Source organism: Bidens hawaiensis, unplaced genomic scaffold, assembly GCF_021521415.1.
Source record: "Bidens hawaiensis isolate Kalapana, Puna unplaced genomic scaffold, B.hawaiensis_p1.1 tig00007860_1, whole genome shotgun sequence".
NCBI lineage: Eukaryota > Viridiplantae > Streptophyta > Magnoliopsida > Asterales > Asteraceae > Bidens > Bidens hawaiensis.
Genome location: NW_027491547.1, coordinates 200,009 through 210,667, shown reverse-complemented (window position 1 = coordinate 210,667; position 10,659 = coordinate 200,009). Strand labels below are relative to the sequence as shown.

The window sequence follows — 10,659 nt, the reverse complement described above, 5'->3', positions numbered from 1 at the left end:
GAAAGCTCGTACTTAAGATAAAGCCGCGCGCTCACTTTAAAGAAAGTAACTATAAAGACAGTTCCTCAAACTCTTTATAAGACATTTAATCGGTGGTAGTATGATGACAAGACCGGTGAGGCCAGAATTGTATTGGGATCTGATTTGAAGACAACGTTTATAAGGGTTAGTGATCCTATGTGGCTAGTCAACCTATCTGACTCTGACAACGAAGTGTTATACAAGAATTGAATCAAATGGACGAATGTTAGAGACGACGAGCAAGCTATGCAATTCCAAAGGGTTATTCGAGCATGTTATGCATTTAGGATTCATAGTTGTGTTGTCTGGAAGACTAGCAAGTTCAAGAAGTGAAGACAACCAAGAGCTCGAGACGAGGGGGAGTTTGTTAGTACACCAGTTTACGTCTCGGTCTTTGTTTAATGTATTTTGATATTAGATTAACATATATGGGGTATCTTGGTAAATGTATGGTCTCATTCGTTAGTGTTATAATAATGAATGAACCCCGCATGTTTTGTCCTCAATCGTTAAGGATGTTTAACGAATGAGGTTAAAGTATGAAGTTCATTCGTTAGGGGATGTTAACGAATGAACTTAAGTTATTGATAGCGAATGAGAGCTCATTCGTTAGGACATGTTTAACGAATGAGGTCTTCGTCTATATATACCTTGTAATATTTCTAATTTTATAACAGTTCTTGTTTATCGATCTAAGCCTCGTTATTCTGCCCAAATCTCCCCTCAACACACACACACACTACACACAGTTGCGTAATCTAGACCATATTGTATTCATATCAAAGACTAGATCTAACGTAAAATTCGGAATCATGTGTTCTCATTTAAAGATTTATGATTTGTTTACAAGATTGTTAATTATAACTGTAACTTAATTTGGTCCCTATATAATGTAATATGTTATTTTGCTTTATAAAGTCATAACTCACATAATATAAATGGTTGTCGTACATAACTACCTTACCGATGTCACTGCAATTTACAATCATTTACTTTTTCATATTCAAGTGGTTGTGTTTAGCAGATTCCAAGCCTTTTTCAACTTATTAGAGGTATGTTAATTCTGATTTAGGTTATAAACCTTACAAATTACTAATACTACTTATTATAGATTTCACGTATCAAGTATTTAAGTATTATCGTTGATCCTACTCATTTATCAAATTATTTACATTATATATTTAACATAGTGAACCATATAAAAACATATACGATATGTATGACCTGTGAGTGGTGTGTATTTTGGTGGTTTCTTTTTAAACGCAAATACTTTATCACACGACTAATTATTGTTGGTTAAATAAGTATCCCATCATCTTTAAATGTATAAAGAAGGTGCACAAACTGATTTTTTTTTAATCTATAAATTAGTTATTGATTATATTATCATACTACAATATTCCAAAAACATGTTAAGATACTTATTTAACCAACAATTATCAAATACATCTTTACAAAAATATATTGGTGTGGCAAAGTGCACCACCATTCTCCTCATTCTTATTAAGGTTTCAAAATTTAAAATTGAATTGTTTTTGTTTATCCAGGCTAATTAACTCTCAAATATTGTTTTTTTTTCTCTTTTAACAACTAAAAATCTACTCTTGTCTACCTAACCTAACATGCCGGGACATGTTTTGAACCCTTAACCTTTAAAGGGAGGGAGCCCTTATTACGCTACCAAAAAGGCAAAAACCATCGAGCCAAATGTCTTTGTTTTCTATAAATTTCCAAGCTAGATGTAACTCGTTAAAATAACTTTTCATCCTAAATATTTATTCTATCTTATTGGTTTTGATAGTAATTTTTAAGTCATACACGAAATGTAAAAAAAAAAGAAATTTACTCATCGAATAATGAGCTAACTCGAGCTAAATACAGATTAAACTTTCAATTTCCAATTGAAATTAAAGATTACGAATCCGATTCAGGTTCTCTTGTGGAGTTGAAGTTGTTATTCACCTGCCTCAAAACCACTTTCAAACCTTTTAAAATATTTTTCACTAGTTTCCTACAATAACTTGTGGAGCACCATTATCCAACTTAAGGTACGATATACTTGATCTTAGGGTTCCGACATGTGGTCCTTAAAAAAAAGAAAGAAATTAAAAATATTTAATTTAAGAAACAAAAAGAATATGAATATTATATGATGACGCCGACGGCCAACCAAATACGAATAATAATAATAATAATAATAATTTTGGTGAGAAGAGGTGACCTTTCTTTTCTTTTCTTTTCTTTTCTTTTCCTGCAGACACACAACACACACCTGCCTGCCATAAGTCTCTCTGTCTTCAATCACTTTCTCTCTCTACAAAACCCAGCCAATTCCTTCGACCTCTCTCTCTCTCTCTCTCTCTCTCTCTCTAGGTTCATTTACTTACTTATCTTATTATTTAGTAGCTTTCTCGATCTCCAACCAATAAAGGTCTAGTGGTTTATGATATGTGTAGCAACTAACTAGATCATACTTGAATTAATCACTTCACCTGCCTTTCTTATGTTTAATGCATGTAGATTCCTGCTGAGCAAGATTATATGTTCCTTACATACTTATCAATTATAAATACTATTCTTCAAACAAAAGCTATTCTTTACATCCTCAAAATAGTCATATGTAATTCCAATATTTGAATAACAAAATGTATCATCAATATAATAATAATAAATGCCTTTGACCTCTCCTAGATCTAAGTTTCAGTAGCACTCCCCTCCTTACGTTTCTTTTTCATTGATTCAAGGATGTCTGGTGGAGGGGCTCAAAGCAGTTTGAGAAAAGCACTCGGTGCCATTAAGGATAGCACCACTGTGAATATTGCCAAAGTTAGCAGTGACTATAAGGTAGGTCGATGCTTCCCAGCTTCATTCATTCGTTTCTGTAGTACCTGATTTGGATTTCATAGGAATTGGATATCAATATTGTCAAGGCTACAAACCACGTTGAACGCCCAGCAAAAGAGAAGCATATACGTGGTCAGCTTTTTCTACTTTTAACTTCTTTGAGTATGCTGTATTTCTTGGTATTAACAACTGAACTTTGCTTAATATTGATCTCCTTGTTGCAGCTATATTTGCAGCTATCTCAGCTTCAAGGCCTCGAGCTGATGTCGCGTATTGCATACATGCTCTCGCAAGAAGATTGTCCAAAACACATAATTGGGCTGTATGTATTCCTACACTTAGTTTTCTTAAGTGTGGCTTTCTGTTTTGGAGGTTTTAGATTATTTTATAATAATTATGTCACGCTGTCACAAAATATTAAAACAAGTTTTCAAATGAAGATACATGTCGCTTTCTATATTTGGTTTTATATCTGTTTGTTGATCATCTAAGTGTCGAGTAACACAATTACTTATGTAAGGGTCACTCAAATATGGATTAACTTCATTAAAAATGGTAAAATATAAATATTCTGGGAATTGTGCCATTAATTTCATATAGAAGTTAGTAAATATTAAAAAGTATTAATATATTATTAGTCTGAACACCATGATACTATTACACGATCTGCTTTGAGTCTCATACGGTCAACTTTATTGTTAGTGTACATGTTGATATTGACCAAAAGTTCTAACTCAGGTTGCTTTGAAGACTCTAATTGTTATTCATCGGGCCTTGAGGGAGGTGGACCCCACATTTCAAGAGGAACTTCTCAACTATGGAAGGAGTAGAAATCATGTGCTCAACTTGTCTTACTTCAAAGATGACTCTAGTCCAAATGGTACCTTGAAATACATATATGTGTATATATATATGTCATGAATCATACTGTATACATAAATGCTTAACAAAAGATCTTAATTTTCTGTTTTAGCATGGGATTATTCTGGTTGGGTTAGAACCTATGCACTATATTTGGAAGAAAGGCTGGAATGCTTCCGCGTCTTGAAATATGATGTTGAAGCAGACCGTCCGGTAAGATATTCATCAAACTAATGTTTATTTAATACTTTAGTTATTTATCTTTTCAATCAAATTAAATCCCTTGAATCTAAAGTCATATCACCATAAGCAAAATACACAATATTCTCTAATTATTAACTTTTAAGGTGATGTTTATTAACAACTATGGTTCAGAGAACAAAAGATCTTGACACTCCCGAGCTGCTTGAACAACTGCCAGCTTTGCAACAACTTCTATTTCGTGTTTTAGGCTGTCAGGTATAATCTTTAATTTTTATTAAACCTTAAAACCATTAAATTTGGTACTTCAGTTCAAATAAGGTTTAAACTTTAAACCTCACTTGTCTTCCTATGCAGCCACAAGGAGCAGCAGTTCATAACTTTGTGATACAGCTGGCACTTTCTATGGTTAGTTAAGGCTGTTAACAGCAATATACCAACCACATCTCTAAATTTGTTTCTTTTTATATCTTATTGCTTCTTCAGATTGCCTCTGAAAGTATGAAAATCTACCATGCAATTAGTGATGGTTCAGTTAATTTGGTAGACAAGGTAAGCTGTAATATTGGTTATTGAAAAATGAGAACTGGAGTTTGTTAATGACCTAGGTTTAATAATTTAAACATTTTTTTATAACAGTTATTTGAAATGCAACGCCATGATGCTCTCAAGGCTCTGGATATTTATAGGAGGGCTGGACAGCAGGTTCACTTCTGGAAAATTATGTTCACTTTTGATAAGGCTTGTAAACCAACCGAATGAACATGAACGGAGAATGTTCGTGTTCGTTTGTTTAACTTTAACCGAACAAACGATTGAAAACGAATACGAACAGGGTTTTCTTGTATGTGATTCGTTAAAATAATGAATGTGTTTGTGTTCATTTACGCTTGTTTGTTAACAGTATAAACGAACGGTTCAAGAACGTAAACAAATGAACATAGATGAACGAACATAACCGAGTTAAAATCAATAAAAAGTAAATGTGAACAATGTGTTGGGCCTAAATAAAAAGTTATTAAAACTAGACTAAATTATAATGGGTCTAAAAATTTACAGTATTTGTTAACTTAACGCATCTAAACGAATGAACTTAAACAAACGTAAAGTAATGATTATAAATGAACACAAACGAACGAATTTAAATGAACAAACGCAGATGAACATAGATGAACAAACGAGAAATGTGTTCATTTTTGTTTGATTAACTAAATATTAAATGAACGGAAACTTTACTTTATGTTCGTCTGTTTATTATCTAAATGAATTTATTTGTTTACAGGCCTATGTTTGATGTTTCTATCAAATGGTAGATAGGTTATGCTAATTTATAATTTATCAACTTATTTTCAGGCTGAAAGATTGTCTGAGTTTTATGAAATTTGTAAAAATCTGGACATTGGACGTGGAGAAAGGTTTATTAAGATCGAGCAGGTACGGTTATTCCTACGTTATCTTTATGACATCATGCTTTTAACAGTACTTAATTTTCTTACTTATAATTATTGTTTTTTCTTTCAAATTGAAGCCGCCATCTTCGTTTCTACAAGCCATGGAAGAATATGTAAAAGAAGCTCCTCGTGCTTCAAACGTTCGTAAGGATTTGGTAGGATTTGTCTCTAATCAGCTAATATAAACTTCTAAATTTGAAATTTCTGTTTAGTTAGTTAATTGTCTAATCTCATAAAAAGCAGGCGGTTGATGGTAAACCGAAAGCAATTTTGGCCATAGAATATAAAAAGGAAGCAGAGGTTCCAGTCCCCGAGAAGCAGTTAGACTCTCCACTTCCAGCTGAGCCCGCACCCGCACCTGCACCTGCACCCGCACCTGAACCGGTTCAAGTGGCTCCACCCGCTTCTGAACCACCACCGGATCTGTTGGTAGGTTATTTTCTTTCAGTACTGTCTGGTCAATTGTTTACCATAACTTCAGTGTTTTGACTTTGTAAAATGGTAGGATCTTGGTGATCCTGTGGCAGAAGCATCTGTTGACTTTGACCAGAAGAACTCCTTGGCTTTGGCAATTGTGCCTGTTGGTATGTAAACACTGTGTATTCTGTTAATATTATTATTGTTTGTAAAATGAGTGGTCAACATGTCTATTCTGGTAAAGTTGGTGGTCAACATGTCAATTTTGGTCATTTTCCGTCCACATTTCATTTTATGGGTCCAATAATATAGAATGATATAAACAAATATAGACATAGCTAGGCTTGTAAATGAACCAAACGGTCGGTGAACCGTGTGGCAGGAAGTTTGTTTATTTAATAAGCAAACGAATGTGAAGAAAATTTTTGTTCATTTAGTTGAACGAACGTGAACACGTCTTATTTGTTTATCTATGCTCGTGAACGTTCATTTAAGTACGTTCCTTTTCGTTTGTTTATGTTTGTTAAAGTTCGTTCGTTTACGTTTATTTATATGAATTTTATTTTTTTGGACGCCCTATAGTTTAGTCTAGTTTTATAACTTTTAGGCCCAACGCGCTGTTATTCACGCTTACTTTTAACTAATTTTAGCTCAGTTATGTTCGTTCGTTTATGTCTGCGAACTGTTCGCTTATAATGTTTAATGTTAACGAACATGCTCCGTTTGTGTTCGCTCAGTTCGTTTAGAAGCCTAGACATAGCAGACGGTCAGACAAGTTTTTTTTGTCTGCAAATCTTGCTAACCTTATTCTTAACGGCTTTTACTATAACAGGTGACCAACCAACTTTAACTGCTACATCAGCAAATGGAACGTCAGGATGGGAGTTGGCACTTGTAACTGCCCCAACCTCTAACGGTAGTGCCACGTCAGCAAACAAACTGGTACGCCACCAATAAATATAATATTGGACCAAAAGCATCAATATCAATACTTTGTTTAACTAATGACAGGCTGGAGGATTGGACAAACTGACACTTGACAGCCTGTATGATGATGCAATCAGAAGAACTAACCAGAATGCTAGTTACAACCCATGGGAACACGGTCCAATGGCAGCCATGATGCCACATCAGACTGCACCAGACCCGTTCTATGGTTCTACCATGGCTCATCAGCAGCAGCCTTTCATGTACCAGCAGCAGCAGCAAATGATGATGATGGGCCAACCATTGCCACAACAAGGCCCAAATCCCTTTGCTAATCCATACGGGCCTAGCTCACACCTTTATGGCCCAGGTGTGCCCGTCCAACCCTATAACCCTTATTCCGGCTTCATATAAGGTGAAAACGTGTACACGATAATTAGTTGTAGCGATCGAGGTTCAAAAATACATTCAAATTCTTTTGGTCTGCTTGGTAGTTGGTATCATATCATGTCAAATTTTCATTTATTTTTTTATGGTTTTCTTTTTCATAGTGTTATATTGTGTAAACATTTGAGACTGTTTCCAACATTCATGTATCATATACATATACACATATGTAATGTATGATAAAAATGAAATAAATGTTGATATTTTCTCTCACAACTTCTCAACGGGAAAACCGATAACGGGTTTCGTTCTTGAAGCCAACTCGCGAAGCTCGTTAACCTCTTCGCTAGTTAGTGTCCAACCCAACGCCCCTCCAAACTCTTTTGCTTGTTCTGCATCTTTGGCTCCCGGGATAGGGATCACATTATCTTGAGCAATCAGCCAGTTTAGAGCCACCTGAATCACATATAATATTTCTTAATATGTGTATTTTCACACTTTAAGAGTGTGAAATATAAAATACCTGTGTTGGAGTTTTGTTATAGTTTTGGCCAATCTCCTTGATCCTGTTTAAAAGAGGTTGCAACTGCAATAAAACAAGTTGATGTTTAGTTTAACACATTAAATTCAAAATTTATATTCTTGTTTTTTGCATACAACTTCGTCATCATACCCGAACTTACCTTGGTTAAGAATTCGGCAGTATAGATATTCCCACGAGGACCTGTTGGGATGTTTTCTGGCGTATACTTTCCGGTTAAAACACCTGCATGAGTTTCAAAACATGGAGTTTATTAAAAATTTAAAGCATCTCACGGCCGTCGATACACCATTTAATTGGAAAGTCTTTTTTGTTTATATGCAAAGGCAAAGTACTAATCAAACCTTGAGCAATAGGCGAATACGCGATTAAAGTGATACCAAGTTCATCACATGTGGCCTTCACACCGTTTTCCTCGGGTAATCTGTATATGAGACTGTAATTGACTTGATTTGAAGCCAGAGGAATACCTCGTTTCTTAAGTTGTTTATAAGCCTCACGAAGGCGTTTTTCTGATATTAGGAAGTCAAAGATAGTCAAACATTTGAACCCTCGTATGTCATAGTTTTAAGTTTCAACGGTTAAAGAAATGAAAAACATACCGCTATAGTTTGAGACTCCAACAGCCTTCACTAGCCCTTGCTCCACTGCATCTCCAAGACCATCAATGTATCCTGAAATGGTTATATACGTGTATGACTGATGCGTATCTTAAATCTTAATGTCTACACTTCTTTAAATATAGTTTACATTATATGGGCAAGTAAATACCTTCATTTCCCCATATTCCTGGCCTGAAAATTCATAAAAGAAAAGAGTTGATTATTATGAGTTAGTTTGAAACTGAAACAGTATAGGAGCTTTAAGGACAAACCAGTGGAGTTGATAAAGTTCCACAGAGTCAAGCTCGAGTCGACTCAATGAGTCTTCTAGGGCTGAAATGACACTTTGGCGCCCAAGCCTCCATGGCAACGCGGCGAATTTAGTTGCAACAGCTATCTCATCTTCTGGATACTTTTTCTTCCGTTCTTTGATAAATCTTCAAAACCGAGTAAATATGATGAGATTATTTGTGGTAATATTATTCACTAGGAATTAATGTTCAACAAGAGTGAATGATAACCATAATTTACTTGATTGTTGCCTACCTTCCCAAGAGTGTCTCAGAATTAATAGCACCAAATGAGAACTGAAAAGTAAAACCAAAGAAGAATAAGGCTTTTAATCTCACAATACAAATATAATCCACTTGTAATTACCCTTGATCCATAAACCTCAGCAGTATCGAACCAAGTTATACCACTATCGATACTTGCATCAAAGGCACTCTTACAAGCTTTCATCTTCCTATCTGAATAAGAAAAACAAACACCATATATAGATTAAAATTGAAAAAGTAATGAGGACTAGTCACGTACCATCCCACTCGAAATTATTCCAGTAACTAGTGTCACCCCATGACCAAGCTCCAATCCCAAGCCTTGTGAGCTTCAAATCAGAAGCACCCAGCTTCACATCCTGGGTCTTCTTCACCTTTACAACACCATCGGAAGCAACAGCTCTGATTCTTCGTGTATGGGTCATACACATACACCCGCTGCTCAATTGCAACGCCATCAAACACTCTTTTGCTTCCGATTATTAATTAATCTTGTAATTGTAATAAACCCACTAAACAAAACAAAACAAAACAAAAGCAATGTTTCTTTGTTTCTTGCCGGTCCACGTCTCTTAAAAGCTTATGACCACAAGTCATATATTATTGTCTCTACTCATATATTATTTTCACATGCCAAACACCCCCTAAATATCCTTCGGCTTTGGGCTAAACCAAATCAAAAACCCAAACTAAGGTTTGGGTTTTGTTTTGTTTTTTTTTCTTTTCATTTTTTTAAATTAAGCTTGACAACTCTGGACCAAAAAAATTGTCATAGAATAATGAATGTAAGCTTAAACCATTTTGTTTAATGATTAAGAGTTAGGCTATTCTATAAATGGATCAAAAATAAGAAGAATTTGTAGCTATATAAAAAAACTTCTCAAAAGAAATTAAAAATAAATAAATAAATAAAAACATAACTCAAAATTTAATAAAAAAACGAAAAAAGTAAAAACACAAAAATGTTTCCACCGTCTTTCTCGTTCTCATAAAAAAACACAATGATAAGTGAAAAAAGTCGTCGTGTCTTTTTGTTTATCATTGTGTTTTATATTTTTTTCGTCATTGATTTCGTCTTTATTCTTTAACATTGTGTATTTTTTTCTTTATATTATGTTATATTACTTAACATTGTGCTATATTTTGTTTGTTCGGCATCATGTTATATTTTTGCGATCAATTGTGTTTTTTAGTTATAATGGTGTCTTTTGTTCATTTTCGTCATTTTTTTAATTTTTTTTGTCTTTTTTAACGGTATTGATGGTGGAAACATTAGGGTTTTTTTTTTTAATTTTTTTCGTTTTTTTATATTTTGAGTTATAATTTTTTTATTTTTTATTTTATTTTTAAGAGGTTTTTATGTGGTCACAAATACTTCTCACACTTCTCATTTTTGCCTCCATTTGTATGTTAACTTTACCCTAATGATTAAATAACTGATAATTATACATCTGGGTACAAATATTTGAGTTTATTAAATTCTTATAAATGACTTAAAGGTAATAAATTAAAATTCTATAAATTTAGTTAGATAGTTTCATTTATTACATGCAAAACCAAAACCAAATCATAAGCTTGGTTTTTATAAAGACATAAAACCAAACCGTTTGTTTTTGTTTCCGTTAGTTATTTTTAGCTTGGCTTTTTTTGTTTCGGATAGGTTTTTCGATTTCATTCACACCCCTAAATTATAAGATGATTATATTATGCTTATTACACTATTATTTTTTCTTGCCATATATGGAAAAATACTACTTAAAAATGAATTACAACTGTGGAGATTAACTGATTACCTAACACATTGTTTTTCCTCACACTATAACACTTTAGGGCGTAAATTTCGGTGGGGC

At 33.8% G+C, this 10,659-nt stretch overlaps 2 protein-coding genes across 2 annotated transcripts; one reads left to right on the top strand and one right to left on the bottom strand.

The window, feature by feature from the left end:
* Nucleotides 1–2,765: 2,765 nt before the first annotated feature.
* LOC143636332 (putative clathrin assembly protein At5g35200) lies at nucleotides 2,766–7,317 on the top strand. Its single transcript, XM_077103957.1, has 15 exons — nucleotides 2,766–2,865; nucleotides 2,928–2,997; nucleotides 3,090–3,187; nucleotides 3,604–3,745; nucleotides 3,839–3,939; nucleotides 4,102–4,185; nucleotides 4,285–4,335; nucleotides 4,414–4,479; nucleotides 4,567–4,632; nucleotides 5,281–5,361; nucleotides 5,456–5,533; nucleotides 5,622–5,807; nucleotides 5,884–5,962; nucleotides 6,628–6,737; nucleotides 6,807–7,317. The coding sequence occupies exons 1-15, from the start codon at nucleotides 2,767–2,769 to the stop codon at nucleotides 7,134–7,136; spliced, it is 1,641 nt and encodes a 546-aa protein (XP_076960072.1). The 5' UTR covers nucleotide 2,766; the 3' UTR covers nucleotides 7,137–7,317.
* Nucleotides 7,318–7,343: 26 nt separating this feature from the next.
* LOC143636331 (putative oxidoreductase At1g06690, chloroplastic) lies at nucleotides 7,344–9,267 on the bottom strand. The gene is made up of 10 exons (XM_077103956.1): nucleotides 9,069–9,267; nucleotides 8,910–9,001; nucleotides 8,799–8,839; nucleotides 8,525–8,689; nucleotides 8,422–8,444; nucleotides 8,253–8,324; nucleotides 7,995–8,162; nucleotides 7,793–7,875; nucleotides 7,633–7,695; nucleotides 7,344–7,565 (listed from the first exon to the last, which is right to left on the bottom strand). The coding sequence occupies exons 1-10, from the start codon at nucleotides 9,265–9,267 to the stop codon at nucleotides 7,380–7,382; spliced, it is 1,092 nt and encodes a 363-aa protein (XP_076960071.1). The 3' UTR covers nucleotides 7,344–7,379.
* Nucleotides 9,268–10,659: the final 1,392 nt, after the last annotated feature.

What these genes read in the sequence shown, in the direction of transcription:
- LOC143636331 (XM_077103956.1), bottom strand. Translation starts at nt 9,267, where the DNA reads ATGGCGTTGCAATTGAGCAGCGGGTGTATGTGTATGACCCATACACGA. An exon ending in GAATAATTTCGAGTGGGATG is followed by an intron (nt 9,002 to 9,068) that starts GTACGTGACTAG and finishes TTTCTTATTCAG; the next exon opens with ATAGGAAGATGAAAGCTTGT. An exon ending in GAACTTTATCAACTCCACTG is followed by an intron (nt 8,445 to 8,524) that starts GTTTGTCCTTAA and finishes ATGAATTTTCAG; the next exon opens with GCCAGGAATATGGGGAAATG.
- LOC143636332 (XM_077103957.1), top strand. Translation starts at nt 2,767, where the DNA reads ATGTCTGGTGGAGGGGCTCAAAGCAGTTTGAGAAAAGCACTCGGTGCC. An exon ending in TTCGTGTTTTAGGCTGTCAG is followed by an intron (nt 4,186 to 4,284) that starts GTATAATCTTTA and finishes CTTCCTATGCAG; the next exon opens with CCACAAGGAGCAGCAGTTCA. An exon ending in CCACGTCAGCAAACAAACTG is followed by an intron (nt 6,738 to 6,806) that starts GTACGCCACCAA and finishes AACTAATGACAG; the next exon opens with GCTGGAGGATTGGACAAACT.